The sequence below is a fragment of the Mauremys mutica genome, chromosome 4 (genome assembly GCF_020497125.1).
Source record: "Mauremys mutica isolate MM-2020 ecotype Southern chromosome 4, ASM2049712v1, whole genome shotgun sequence".
NCBI classification, from domain to species: domain Eukaryota; kingdom Metazoa; phylum Chordata; order Testudines; family Geoemydidae; genus Mauremys; species Mauremys mutica.
The window spans coordinates 83,425,254-83,441,320 of NC_059075.1; the positions used below are offsets into that span (position 1 = coordinate 83,425,254).

Here is a 16,067-nt window from a genome sequence, read left to right on the forward strand (position 1 = left end):
CCGTGTTGTTGTAGCCTGTCGATCCCGGGATATTGGCGAGACAAGGTGGGTGAGGTAATATCTTTACCTCACGCACCGTGTCTCCCTAAAGACCTCTCCTGACAATCCCGAGGGCCAAGGAGAGAGAAAGGACTTGGTTGGGACATGCCACACACTCAATAATATGCGTGCATCTCACAAAAGGAAAAAAGGACATCATCTAACGTTTGCTTAGGTTTAGCGAAGGTCAGAGATTTTCGCACCTAGGTGAGCTGTCATCTGGCTCGGGGCAATTCTCTTTCCTCTCGCATCTCTTGCTGGAACAGCAGGAGTGCTTGCTGGCGTGAAAAAGACTAAACTGTCCTCGGGGCTATAAAAGAGCTGAGTCACAAACAACTTTTTTCTGTTGCATATTAATTCAGGGCCATCCAAAATTGTTCTGACATCCTCCCACCTGTTTGTTTCTGAAGACATCGAAAAAGACCTAGGACGAGGCTAAGGCAGGTAACCGAGCCTTTGTGACTTGCCCTTATTAAAACAGTACAGGTTTATTAACTCAAACCGTCTGCTCCCCTCATTTTGAATATTGTGTTAATATTATATGCAGGGAAATGATTCCAAGGAGTGAATATATCACATTCAAAGATCGGAAATCACCTGTATCATTGAGACAACACTGCAATACTTAAATGAATGTGAAGAGATTAGAAATCAGCTGCATCACTAAAATACCATTCAATATTTGTAACCAGTTTTGAATTCTGCATTGTCTTAAACTCTGAAGCAATGCAATGTATTCCGATTTCTTAAAGGGACACTTAGAATCCAAAAAGTTACTTTTACTTTCGAATGTCTTTTGCCTCTTTAAGTGTTTTCCTCTGTATTAAAGACTTAGCCCTTTGGTTTAATAAATGCTTCCTCTCCCCCCGCCCTCTCAGTTCTTTCATTTTTCATTTCTTAAACCTCCCATGCAACAACTATTTTGGCTTTTAATGAAGGGAATTTTTTTGCATCCAGCAAACTGTAAACCATGTCGCCTGGATACAGCAAAAGCCGAAATTCCACAGATTTCCACAAAGTCAGACATTGTGTTGAGGGAAAAGCGTGTTGGGCATTCTTTGATTTTTGTGTCCTGCATTAGCATTTGTAAGAAAGAAAGAAAGAAAGAAAGAAAGAAAGAAAGAAAGAAAGACTGCATGTGATGAACGCAAAATGTGACATTTTCTTTTTTTAAGTTGGCCTTTCCTGCTAATTGAAAAAAATGTGCGTCTGCCTCTCCCCTCAAGACACGATTCGAAGTTGTTTAGCATCTAGGGGTGATAATCTGACTTCTGTTAAACTGGATTGAACGCTGCAGCAAAGAGCGGTAGGTGGTGATGTAACGCACATGGATATATAAATATCGTGGCTAGGGCTAAAGCGCTATGGCTGAGCAGCTATAGAAGAAGATCACCACTTCAGACAACTTCTGGAGTTGCGATCAAGTTCAGAATAAGATTCAGCTGAGTCGATCCCCCCTGCTTTTTCTCCCCTTGCTCACAGGATTTCTTCCCCATGCAACCTGACCAGGGAAACCACAGCTCCTTTGGTGACTGAGCTATTGGGATCCCTCCTTTGCTACTTCTTCCCCTTTTTGTTCTTTGATCTAAGTATAAAGTGGGAGCTCCGAGGCGAGTGTATTTTTAGAGCAATTGACTCCCTTCTAACCACGTGTGCTGCCCATGTTGATCAGGATGACTCTCCCCTCGGCCTTCTTGCCAATCTTGCTCCTGGGACTGCTTTCGCCTTGGGTGGTGCGCTGCGTTCCTTTCTCTGCCCAGCACAACGACACCCTGGAGTGGCGCTGGGAGACTCTCTTCTCTCGCTCCATGGCCAGGCTCCCGGGGGAGAGGAAAGAGATCAGCCGGGACGGTGACTATCTGCTGGGCATCAAGAGGCTGCGACGTCTCTACTGTAACGTAGGCATCGGGTTTCACATCCAAGTCTTGCCAGACGGCAGAATCAACGGGATTCACAACGAAAATCGATACAGCAAGTTGCTTTATTATTATTATTATTATTATTATTTATTTCCCCCACCTTGTCAATTTCCGGGGGGGGGGGGGTTATGACAGGGGTTTTTTGGCACCTCGAAGTGCATCTCACCTGATTCCTGACATTTCAGCTGGTGACTTTCCTAAGCTCCCCTTCTAGGAGGGATCGTGGGGCTCTGTAATTTTTGGAAAAGGTGTGCGGGGGGGGAGGCGGCGGGGATCAGCTGAAGGGCACTTGGTTTTATTGGCACTTTTCCTCCTTGGTGCCCTGTTCGGAAAATAGATTCGCTTTCCCAGCGTGTATTGCACTTTGTATATTAGAGCCTTCTGCACAGAAACACACAAGGGCCCCTTTAGAGGGAAAAAGTATTATTGCAGCTGGTTACCTAGGTATTGTGAGCGGCTTATAGAAAGCTTTCCAAAGTCAGCTGAAAGTCGGTCCTAAGAATGCATGGTCAAACTCAAGCTGCATCGACTGACTTCCTTAAGATCAGGTTTGAATTGGGTTATCAAGTCCCTCAAATAAGTGGCATCGATCCTGCTGAAGACACAAGGTTACTAAGTAAAAAAGTGCTTAGCTAGCAGTCCCAGAGCCTTGGGTTTGAAAGTCCATATGCATATGCTTAAGTGGCATGAGCACTGGAAATCAATCAGGGAAAATCTTTTTGTTCATGTCCTTTCCTCCGCCCCCAAGGACTTGTTTTAAAAATAATGGCACTGCAGGGCTCTGATTGCTTGCTTGAGAGCGATTTATGGAGGAGGCTACTATGTATGGATAGAATTGCTTAAAGCAATATTTTTCCTGCTGTCGAAAAGAATCAGGTGTTCTGCTCACGTCAGCATCTGGATGCTCAGCACCACAGCATGCAGGGTGTTCCTCCCCCACTCCCGGGTTTTCAAACAGTAAATTGGGATTCCTGAGTCAAAAGCAACTCTCAGACGTTAGCACAGTCCAATAGAAAAGCATCTGTTAGTGACTTAACCCCTTGGCCCCACGACTTTATCTGATACCCAACTGAAACAATAGGATTTGGGGTTATAAACAGCATGATGACAAATGTTTGATTTGCCACAAACTTATTGTTACTTATTTTAAACTGGGCAGTGAGTGAGATTCCTCGTTCCCATTTAAAATATCGAGGTTGTTTTTATTTCTTAAAGAGCTGTTTTATTAGACGTTATCTAGCCACTGAATGGGAGCGGGTTTCAGTCTTTAAAGCACAGGAGGAAACCTAACACACATAATCATCTTGAAAAGTTTTAAAAACTGGTTCATCAGGGAAGTAACTGTGAAGCCACATATAGAAGCATGTCAGTGATGTTAGGCAAATAATCACGATTTAGCCTTAATTGGAAGGCATAGGTTTGATATGGCCACTGTTCGTGTTAAATGGACCCATAATAAGGTTAATACATGTATTTATATTGTGTGTGACTCCTTATGCATCGTTTTTCACCATAGGTCTGCTTGAAATTTCTCCAGTGGAAAGAGGAGTGGTGAGCCTATTTGGTGTTAAAAGTGGACTCTTCGTAGCCATGAATAGCAAAGGCAAGCTCTATGGATCTGTAAGTAGCATATGAGATACTGAGTGACTGGCTACATGACTATATCAATCCGCGATGAAGAGCGCCTGTGGTGTTTTTGGATTTAAATTGCCCAAGCCCCAGTCCTACACTGCATTGCTCATTGAAGACAGGACACTCTTGAAGCACTCTGTTTTACTGTGAATGGAAGGTGTACTGTGCAGAGATGCTACTGGAGTAGTGCCTTTCATGTAAATTCCATTCTTTGCATTTCTAGCCACTAAATGTACTTACTATCCTCCCTGGTGTAAAAGTCACTCAGCCAGGGACCACCCATATTGCAAGTTTCTCCGCAAACACAGTCATCATTTTGTTGGGCAATACCACAAGTTAGTCTGCATAATAATTAATTAATTTAATTAAGTAATTAAATAATAAAGCTCTCCAAATAGGAACAGCTTTAATCAGGCATATATATCTGCTCAGTTTCTCTGAGGGAACTTTAATTTGTGTCCCACGTGTGTTTTTTGTAATCTTTGATGACATCACAAATCAATACCTACCCTGATCACTCTTTGTAAATGCTGCAGAACTGACACTCTGCTCTGATGATGGATAGATAGTCATCAAAACTCCCTCTTTTTAAAAACAAATTTGATCTGTTCAGCCAGAATGAAAGTGAGTCTTGCATTTTTACGTTGGATTTTGGGAACAAATAGGGGACAGGATTTCATTTTTTAAACCCACTTAGTGCTGAAAATAATAATACAAGTCTTGTTTCAGGTCACTTAGAACTTTCCCTCTGCTTGTTGCCTTCCCCTTTGCATAAGTTTCTGCGGCCAGCATCATTTCTGTCCTATGATCCTGTATGTAGAATTCTGCTTTCAAACTGACTTCTCTATCAATTACTTCTCTGTTTTATGTCTTTCCACATTCATTTTGAAGGGGTTTTGGTCACACATGGGCCCAATCCTGCACGCCTTAACTCCTGCAAAGCTCTAATTGAAGTGAATGAACATTTTGCCTGAATGAGATCATGAATATACAAAGTAACTGGTTTAAGGCCTGATCCTGCACCAGTGCAGTCAAGAGGCCATTTTGCTATTGACTCCAGTTGAAGCAGTATCAGGCCTTCAAAGTACAACAGCTCCTCTGTCATCATCTCTAATAGGGACATCAAGCAGGACTCTTGGCTGCATTGTGTGCCCTGGGTATTTTAATCTCCAGTGCAGATTTAACTCTAGCAGGTCGAGCCCTGATTTACAAAAACTAGTGCTTAAAATTAATAATAGAGATAATCCCATTAGTTGCTTTAGTACCTATCAATGCCAGCCCAATACTGTGCTAGTATCTGTATCCAGGAAAAGCACCTGCCTCCCTTTGTATCCACATAAGAAATTATTTCACTTGCAAAGAAAGAGTGCCCTTGCCTTACCTTCAAATCAGTTTGCTTTCCTGGTCTGTTAGCATCAACGGATCCAAATTTCTCATTCAAGATCAAGCAGGAAATACTGTCAGTTTTGAAATGTTCTGGGTACCTTTAAAATTCTTTCCTCTTTCCTATCAAAACATTTTGCCAATATTTAGAGGGTCCTGAGCTCTGAAATATCCTAGGCAATGTATTGTTGGAGGTGCAGCTAATATTTTTGGAAGCCAAGGATTTCTGTAGATGTTAAATGTAATCTATTTAATGTCAGAAAGATCAATGGGCCTATTATTTAAATAAGGTGACTTGAAGGAAGGTTACATCCTGCAAAACTTCCATTGACTTCAATGTAAGGACTGAAAGTCAAAATCCTGATCCTCGCTAATGGGAAAAGTCTGATTGAATAGACCTACCTGAGGAAAGCAACAGAATTTTGCCCTGAATTTATACAAGCTGCATTGCCAGCTGTGTTAAAATGTGACATGTTTCCATGGTTGTGTAGACAGGCTACTAGATGCTCTTAGCCTCTTTGGACACATCTGATTGATCTGGATTTTAAAACCCTTAATGAATCCATGGTTTCTGATGGGCCATCTGGAGTCTCCATGGGATGATCTTTTCAAAAGATCACTAGGGGAAAAAATCAGCTGTGCGTTTCCCTTCATCAGGCCTACACCTGTTGGTAATAATATTTCCAGACCTGATGTTTAATATTTCCTCCCTCCTTCCTCCTCCTTTGCATTTCAGACCCATTTCAACGATGAGTGTAAATTCAAAGAGATTCTCCTGCCGAACAACTACAATGCTTACGAGTCCAGGATTTACCCTGGCATGTACATAGCTCTGAGCAAAAATGGAAGAACAAAGAAAGGCAACAAAGTGTCTCCCACAATGACAGTGACACATTTTCTTCCTAGAATCTGAGATATCTTCCTTCAGACCTACCTCAGCACAGGGGAAGAGACAAGCCACGCTTGGGGAAAACATGGTGCACTTTTATTGGAGAGTTTTATGCAAGACTAGGTGTAAGATATTTAAATTAATTATTTAAGTCTGTATATATTGCCACAAAATTATTTATAGTTCTGATTTTTTTTATTTCTAAAAACAAACAGACAAACAAACAAACAAAAAACCCAACCCAAGCTATTTCATTTGATGGTGCAACTGTAGAAGACTTCTGCTTTGTGGTTTATTTAACTTTTTTAAATTTATCACAGGTGTGCTGCTATTATGTGTTTTAAAACAAGTGAAATTCTATTCCTATATTACAATGTTTTGCACTGTTTGTGTGTTGTACAGTGTTTGTTGGTGTACACGTATTTGTTTGGGTTTTTTTAACCCACCACCACCAGATAAGGTCTTAGTCTTTGAAAATGAGCTGTGCAAACCTTTCTCAGTTCTGATGCTAGCTTGTAGGAACATACAATGTCTGACCTCCTTTGTGCAGTGTTGCTATTTAATTGAAATGGTATCAGTTTACTTCTGGTACAGAAAGTGCAGTGTTGAAGTACTACCCCACAAATCTGTTTTTAGATCTGCCAGTGCTGAACTTTGAACTTTCCTGCAGTCAATCTTTGCAGAGCTACTAGGCAGCAGAGACCCTTAAACAACTATATAAACTCAATTTTTTTTCTTTTCTGTTCAGATAAATAGGAACATAATTTCTTTTGTGACCCTTAAAGAAAGCTAATATTACATATGATTGCTTTGCACATGAGGTCTAAACAGTGTGTGTCGACCCCTCCCCTAACAAACACTGTGAAATATGCTACTATGAACTCATTGTGTTTATTTATTCAAATCAAAATTCCTTTTTCAAATTTGGAGACTACACTTATTTTCCAAAGCCTATGAAACTCTATTGCTCCCATATTTTTAAATATATAATCAAAACACGTTTTCTGGTTCTTGAGAAACCCAAGCTCTATAGATAGAAGTCAGACTGGTTTTAAGTGAGTAAAGCTGGTCTATATTATTTTTAAAATGCAGTGTTTGGAAGGAGAAATATGCTGCTCTTTTCTATGTCTCATTCCCTGATAAAGTTAATTAATTTCTACCTCACTAATTCTTGAAGCCAGTCTCCTAACAAAATCTGCATAGAAGGTGCAAACTTTTCTCTTCAGTATTATAATTCCAGAAAGGGGGGTGGATCTTTGCAATCCCAAATCTCTATTTTTCCATATGTAGCCAGAAGTATTTAAGATAGAGTCAGTTGCATCCTATTTGAGCCTTGTCACGTTTGAGCTATCTTTACCCAGTGATTTACTTTTAGTAAGGATAATCATGGTGAAAATATTTGCAGACAGCTGTCAGGCTGCAGTACTATATGGTCATGAAGTAACCCTATATTTTTCTTTCTATATTTTGCAAATGTAACCCATGTCTCTAAAGTAATGAAGGAAAAGGCAGGTTTGATCATGAAAGAGGGGAGAAAGGAGACCCTGAAATGATGGTAAACTTTTAATTTTTTTATAAATGTGAAACTTCATGGTCTTAAGTTGAACCCAGGCCTGATCACAATGTTTAATGAATAAGTTTAATACTCTTACAGGATGTTTACAGATAGATAATCTTCCAAATTCAACTAATGATTTTTGGACATATACAAGTCCCAAGGCCGCAGAAAATTTGAGTTCAGCATTTTTTTCTTTCTACATTCCTATATGAAAAGTTTTTGTTCTGCTAGAGTCACATATACTTGCATATATACTGTACTTACAAATGACCTTGAAAAGTAAAGCTACTCGCCAAAGTTCAGTGAGATCAGAGTGTAGCAGGACCAGATCTTAAACCATCTACTGCTGCTGTTCAAAAATAAAACCAAATTAAAAACAAAAAACAAAGCCAAACCTAAGGAAGCACCTAGGAAACATGGTGCCTAAGGATTTCTCTGCAATTTGGGGGATTTCTGTACTTTCTCTGTTTTCTATATGTGAGTAATCATCAGTGTAACTTTCACCACTACCTCTGAAACCTCACAATTCTTCCACATTTCAGAAAGCAAAATTTGTCTGAAGAATGGTTCTTCTGTCACCTTTCACTCCATTGAAATCCATAACTGACAGCCTCACTCTAGATGTATTCAGAGGTAATTGTTGTAACTTCCGAATATTGTTGTAAAATCTTTATATTGATGTTACATGGTATGAGCTTTCATCATTTACCAGAATCTGTCTGTAGTTTTATACAGGTGCTGTTCAATATTGTGGTGTATGTGCTGTGCACATTTAAATGCATAATAAATGATACACGTTTACACTAGAACTGACTGAAGTTATTTAGAATGGACTTCATTCCTCCTATGAAAGACAAGACATTATTCCTCTCTTTTAAACACATTGGCACCTTTAAATAATATTACAAGAAGTTTTTATGACAGATGTTCCCAGCACACCCAATTTGGTAGTCCTTACTCAGGCAAAACTCTCACTGAAGGCACTGGGAATTTTGTCTGAGTAGGCACAGGTTCTTGTAGCTGGTTTTAAATTAGCACAATTCCATTCAAGCCAGATCCATAATAATAAATATAAACTATTAATGACAGTAGCAAGAATAGTAGTGATTAGAGACCCAAACTGAAACTGGAGCCTCATTTTGCATTATACAGACTTGTAGTAAAAGATAGTCCCTGCCTCTTAGTCTGTCTAGGAGTGATGCTTGATAGGATTTCACCTGGCTTTAATGAATGCCATAGTCGCTCCTTGTGACATGCGTGCTTCAATGAAATAATTGATTTAAGATTCTCTGGTCCTGTTTTCCTCTGGAACTGTTGATTGTGCTGTTACAAACATTTATTGTAATGTCCATTGGGGGAACTATTAGATATCAAGTACTCAGTGGTGCTCATCTGGCAGGGTTCCTTTTGGTCCAGTTTTTTTCTTTCAGGTTTTAATCTATACTCAGTTTCTCAGAAAAAAATGTATGTGTGTATAAAGGCAATATATAAGTTTGATCCTACACCCACTGACTTCAATGGGAGTTTATCTAACTAAGAACTGTGTAAAACCGGAGGTAACTCATCGACGCTTATCCAACCTGAAAGCAGAAACTTACCATCTGACCTACATGGCCAATCAAAACAGCTTGAGTTTCACATTTTCAATCTTGCATACTCCCAATGAATTGCTCTCAAGCAAGTCAAAAACCAAGTAATTATCTTGTGGACCATTTTAAACAACTAATATATTTGAGAAGATCACGATCAGTCCAGAAACAGAAAAGGAGGAAAAATATAGTGAATATATATTTATTATGGATTTTTTACCCAGATGTACTGTTAACTGGTGAGGTATGATTAAGTCATTTTCTGCCAGTTTCACCCAAATAATTAGAGCTCAGTCAATAAGGTATTTGATCAATTTCCACTTCTTTTTCTGTTTGAAGAATGTACATTAGAAGATCCTGATTTTCTATGGTTTATTAGTTATTTAATAATATTTTATGGATAACTGTGAAGTTTGTTTACACCTAGGATTTAAAATTCAGAATTTGAGTTGTGTTCGTTAGTTGTAGCTGAACAACTAAAGTCACTCCAATCCTGCAAAGACTTACTCAAATGTTTAACAAGCATGTGACTAGTCCCACTAATGTCAATGTGTAAAGCTAAGCATACATACCAAGACTGTAGGCCTGGTGTTATTCCTGATTGTAGAAGTGTAACTCTTATAATCAGGTTTCTGGTGTGAATGTTCCCTGAAAGAATTTAAAAGTTGTTTCCCATAAGCATGCAAGAAGTTCATGTTAGAGTTCACTTACTACAAGCATTCATGCTTGTAAAATGTTTTTGCACAAATGTTTGAAGAAAGTAAGTTCAGAAGTGGTGTGAATACTTCTGGAGAAAATATATTTAAAAATACAAACAAGTGTTTGCAAATGTTTTTTTTCCCAGCCCTATAAATAAGATAGCACTCATTACATAAATTAAGCTTATATATTCCCAGGTAGAATGTAATTGATAATAGCTCAGGCATGCTGGTAATTAGCAAAAGCTTGTGTTTAAATATATTATTTAAACAACTAGAGGACATACACACACACACACATCTATCATGATTATGTCCTGTAGTTGTTTAAATTACCAGCATGCCTGAGCTATTATCAATTATGTTCTACCTGAGAATGAAACTATATAACATCTATTTATGACTACTGAGCTCATAATATGATGAAACATAAATATCAGCAACACTAGAAAAAATGAATGAAATTCCTGTTTAACTATCTAAATGAAACTGTATCTAATGATTAGAACAAGTTGAAATTTTTCCAGTGGAAAGGTTTCCCATCAGAAAATGCTGATTCACCAACCTTATCAGAACAGAATTTTCAATATTTTGTTTCTAAACTTTCATTTATAAATTGTTTTATTCTATATTATATTATAAATTATACTATAAATAAAATTTAAAAAGTCAATATTGAAATGCAATTTTTCAATTTTATCAAAACAAATTTTTTCAATTGACCCAAAACAACAACAAATTTTGTTTTGCAGTGTGAAAGTAGAATGAATGTCAGCTGGAAATTTTGAAATTCAGTGTTTTATTCCAATACAGAGTGAAAACAATTTTCAAAATCACAAACATCTTTACAGTACTACTAATAATGAATCCAAAATAGATGAGGGGTTAATTACCACAAAACTGAAATAGACTAGCGCCCAAAGAATATCTCTTCAAAAGTAACAGTGTAAACAACTGAGATGAAGACAGACAAGGCGGGGGAGGTAATATCTTTTTATTGGATGAAGACAATAAGTTAAATCCAATGACAGTCTCAAGCACAATTTTACTCTTCTCAGGACAAAAGTGCATAAAAGACGCCTGATCTCTGGGCTGCAGGGTCAAGGGAATTTAAATGATATGCTGCCATTTCATTTTTTGCAGATTTGTGTTTGTGACTCTGACTGTGGGGAGCATTTGTATACCCAGACTTCTAAATGTGGTCAGTGTTTAACCCATACACATGTCTACAGATAGTTCTATACTCAAGTGTTCCCTTGTCAAACATGTTTTGTTCTGACTGTTCAATCTAGATGTACCTTCTTAACTCGACATAACTATCATGATTATATTTATTATTTACATAGCACTACAAATACATGTAGTGCTCTCCAATAAGTATAATAAGCAAATTAAAAGTCCCTGCCCCAGACTGATCACAGTTTGAGTGCAGAAAGCAGATATGATCCAGTGAACAAACACAAGGGACCTGCTGATGAGTGTGCTGAGGCTCTGTCTGGTAAATGAGCGCTCTCACCTTCCACCTTTTTGGTCTAATTGTGCTCCCACCAAAGTCTATGTGTCATGAATCAGGAGATGGGGAAGGAGGGTCAGGCCTAATGATCAGTGCTGGAGTCAGAGGGTGAAACAGCACCAAAGGTCAGAGCTGGAGTCTGTGACCAGGAATCAGAGCCAAGGATCAGAACCAGAGTCAGCAACCAAGCAGGAGAGCAGGGCTGGAGTGGACTGGTCAGGACAGGAGGCTGTGAACTAGGCAGGAACAGGGCTAGTGCAAGGCTAGGAGCAGGGCGGGCACAGAAGAGCTTCCAGTTGTGGGCATGTGCTTTGAGTAGCCAAAGATCAGTTATGAGTGTTGGGCTTAATCAGCTGCAGTAGTCAATCAGACGGCCCTGCTGTGGCTCAGCTGTGCACATAGGCATAGGCTGCCTGGAGATTGAGAAGGAACATCTGCAAGTCCTCATTCCTGACAATGTGAGGATTCTAACTAGAGCTTTTCTCCTTAAAATCTCCTGCCATTGCTCCCACCAGTGCTAACAATGGTTGGTTCATTACAGTAGACTGGATGCCAGGGGCTTGACCACCATATGCTTTAAGCTCCTGCTCAGAGAAGATCTAAATGACATGGTGACCAATGACAAAGTTCTGGTAGAGCAGCCTGTGGTGGCTGGTCTACACTACTCCTCCCAACATTACTAACATCTGTGTAGTTGCACTCCTGGTGGAAAAGGGGGGAAATTTCAGGGGGAAAGTCTAGTGTGGGCAAGGCCAATAGACATTTTGTCATTGACCAAAGTAGGTGTGGATTCAGTCTTTAGACCACTGAGAGTTGAGGCCACGCAACACGGTGCTCAGTATCTCACAGGCTGAAACCCACATCAACATGTGACCTTATAATGGGAATGCTTCCAGAAGAAGGTGGAGTTTTCTTGAAGAAGAGGCGGGGGAGGCATTGCATAGATTACAAGGGAGTGAAAGGCTAGGGGAGCATTCAGGAGAGAGGTTTTAACAGGTTGTTGGAAATGGAAGAAAGCATAGGGTGGAAATGTAGTATGGTTGCCAATTTTGGCTGGATGTATTCCTGGATATTTCATCACATGACATAATCTTTAATTAAAGATTAATCTTTAATTCCTGGAGATTCCAGGCCAATCCTGGAAGGTTGGCAACCCTAAAATGTAGTCTGCTGTAGACTTATACACAGGGGTCAGCAACGTGTCCGTACATGGACACAAGTGTCCATGGTAAACATTTTGAGGTTTTGTGGTAATTTTTCAAAAAATTGAATGACTGAATGACATAACCCCTTCCCCCACAGTGTCCGTCACTAAGTATGGTAATTTTGTCAAGTGTCCATCACGCAACGTGGGGGTGCCGACCCCTGCTTATACAGTAACTTGAAAAGAAGCTTGAGCTTTATGTGGAAGAAGTTAGGAAGCTAGTGCAGAGATTCAAGAAGGGTGGAAACATTCTCCTACTAGCAGGAGAATAAACATATCTTGACAACAGTGTCAGCTCTGATCAACAGGGATGTGCTTGAGAATTAGAGGTCAGCTCCAGAGCAAACTTCTACCAGTGTTGTAGGGTTTGGATCCAGAGTGTTGTTTTGATCCATTAGAGATAAAGGAGCCAGCTGCAACATTCTGATCCAGATATGACCTTCAGCAAAGTTTGGGAGTCAATTCATATATGGAATTTGGGCTCAGGCCCATGCCTATGCATGAAGAATACAAATCTTCAGTTGAAAATGTGGGGGCTATACAGAGAGTGTATAATATGCAATATGTATAATATCTGTCCTTACTTCTCATCCCTTATACCTGACTGGTACAATGGAAATTGCATAGCCCAGCAACAGAAATGATTTGTCCAGGTATGTGGAAGGGGAGATGAAGCAAGGACTTGGAGTCAGAGGAAAGGGAGAGGCAGAGGACAAGGAAGAGAATAGGACATAGAGGAAGGGGGTCAATGGAGGTCAGAGGTAACTGGGGAAGATAAGGAAAGGGCAGTGAAAATGTGGGTACAATGTAGGAGAGGAGCACAAAAGAAATGGAGTGAGAAAGGGTGACAAGGAATGAAGAGGGAACACACTGAGGAGCAGATAAAGGCAACCAGTGTGAAAGAAGGGGAGGGGGGATAGAGGGGGAAGACAGACAACAGAAGAAACCAGAGGAGACAACATGGATGAGATAGGAAATACTCTTCCTGTCAAAAACAGCCCTCTTTGAACCAGAGAGACAAGGTGGGTGAGGTAATGTATTTTATTGGACCAAGTTCTGTTGGTGAAAGAGAGAAGCTTTTGAGCTACACAGAATCAGACAGCCAGGAGGCATTGCCACAGACGAATTGATTCAGACACTGGGCAGGGCAGGATTTTTCAGGGAAGCTGGAAAATAAGACCAACAGAAAAAGGTAAGAGAAGGGTTTACATTTCCATTGGCCTTAAAATGGTTTCAGAATATTTCAGTTAAGAAAAATCTGAGGGCACCATACAGAATTGAGTTGCTCCCTTGGACACCTCTTCCCCTGATCTCTGTCCTGCCTCTCCTCTCCCACTCATTTCATCCTGAATCAGGGCTTGTCTACATGGGAAAGTTTTACTGGTTATTTCAGTAACTCCCAGTGTGGACACTCTCATTCCAGAATAAGAATGGCTTTTTTCAGTTTAGCTTAAACCCCTTCCAAAGTGACATCCAAGCTAAACCTAAAAAAACCACTCTTATTCTGGAATAAGAGTGCACATACTGATATAACTATATTGGTTTAAATTCACACTATAGCTTATCCTGGTCTGACTTCCCACAAAGACAAGGCCTTTGTTGCAGCACCAACTAGCCTTTCCACTGCAGAAATCTTTGCAGTGCATGTCCTTCCTATCAGTGTGTTCCCATCCAGGTGAGGGCTGGAGGAGGCCTGAAAGCTGGAGGAGGTCTGAGGACTGGAACCACTGGAGACTGCATTGGGTTAGTAGGATTAATGTTAAAGGAAGCACTGAAGCAGTCTTGGGACTGGCTCCATGGTAGAGTAGGCTAGTTCCTATGGAGGCAAAACAGCTGATCATGTCATTTAGATACAAACCATTGTGGTCCAGCCCACAGGCAAGTCTGACTCATCACTGGGAGAAAGTCCCAGTTCAAGAAGTCAGTTGATTGGCTGGAGGAGTGAAACAGAGGACTACAAAATAAGTTTGTGGAACAAAATAATCAACACAGAGGGTTGTACACATAACTTTACTAATCCGCTGAGCCTCTTTCAGTGAAAGCTGTGATAGGATCCATTTCTTTCAATGCCCTCATTCAAGAGTGTTGCTACAAGTTTCCTTTGCGATTCCAAACACTCTCAGATTCCCCACCTATAGTGCAAGGGGACTCTCATTAAAAATATTCCTGTTGGTGGTTCTAGAGCTCCTACTCTTTTACAGTTGCATGATTGATATTAAACAGCTGTATTGACCATTGGCTAACATTCCCAAATACATTTCTGGAAGCCACTGAAGGCAAACAGATGTAGCTGTGGAGTTAATGCCAAAGGATGTAAACAGTAGCTCACCAGAAGCCAAAGCATTTTACCAAGTGGCTTTGACACTTTCCAAAAACCTTTAAGCTGATGAAGAGTTGATTTGTACTTCAGAGGTAACCTGATTAACAACCAGTTTGAAACTGGAATATGTTAATTGGTACAAACATCACTAAATCACTTTCTTTAACCTGTATGAGATAGTGTGAATGAGAGACAACAAAAGTCAATAAAGCATGGGGGGAGATAAAAAAATGATCCTTGGCATGTACTGACAGTAGAATAATGGATGATTAGTAATACAAAATAATGTTACATATAAAAAAAGTATTAAAGGTCCATTAACGTTGCAAAGTCCAGCACTCAAATGTGAGGAAATGCCAGAATTTATGTTGCCCATGCAATCTAAATCTGCCTTCTTTGTGTGCATGCATTATGAGGCACAGGGGCGGCTCTAGGAATTTTGCGGCCCTAAGCACGGCAGGCAGGCTGCCTCCGGCGGCTTGCCTGCGGAGGGTCCGCTGGTCCCGTGGCTTCAGTGGACCCCCGCGGCTTGCCGCCCCAAGCACGTGCTTGGCGTGCTGGGGCCTGGAGCTGCCGTGATGAGGCAGTCTTTAATTATATTATCACATATTGTTTTCACAGGACTCCTTCCTTAATTCAGTGTACAGTATGGACAGTGCTCACTAAATGAGCAGGTAGTCAAGATTTTATTTTATCTTCATTATTAAGCCAGTGACCCCAGGCCTTACTTACAGTGCATTATTCAAGCCTTGCTCTGAAGGTAGAATTATGAATTTCTTCATGAGCTATCTGTGGCACTCATCACTATAATATCTGAGTACTTCAAAAACAGTGACGAATTTATTTTCACAACACCCTTGTGAGGTAAAGGGGGGGCCCACATTTTACAGATGGGAAACAGGCATAGAAACATTCAGGTCAGAAGTGTCCACTCGTTTTAGGTGCCCAGTTTGAGACACTAGGGACACAATGTTTTCAGAGTACTTAGCATTATACAACACTTTATACATTCAAAGCACAGCTCCCATTGACTTCAGTTGCAGCTCTGAGCGCTCAGCATTTCTGCTAATCATGACCTCAAGTCAGGCATACAGAAAATGAGGAACACACAATTAGTGACCACCTGTGAAAAATTACTCACACAGGAACTCTGTGGCAGAGTCAAGGACAGAATCAAACTTTCCAGGACAGCATTCACCTTCCTTAACCATGAAGCCATTCTTTCTCTTCCTGCCAAATCCCCTGCCTCATTCACTGCACATACGGTAATAAATGAAACAAGGGTCCTATAGACAACAGCCTCCCTATCCCATCTCAGTCCAT

At 40.3% G+C, this 16,067-nt stretch overlaps 1 protein-coding gene across 1 annotated transcript; it reads left to right on the forward strand.

The window, feature by feature from the left end:
• Positions 1-1,428: 1,428 nt before the first annotated feature.
• On the forward strand, positions 1,429-8,618 carry FGF4 (fibroblast growth factor 4). The gene is made up of 3 exons (XM_045015596.1): positions 1,429-2,010; positions 3,475-3,578; positions 5,710-8,618. Exons 1-3 carry the CDS (start codon positions 1,701-1,703, stop codon positions 5,884-5,886), a joined length of 591 nt encoding a protein of 196 aa, XP_044871531.1. The 5' UTR covers positions 1,429-1,700; the 3' UTR covers positions 5,887-8,618.
• The last annotated feature ends 7,449 nt before the right edge of the window (positions 8,619-16,067 follow it).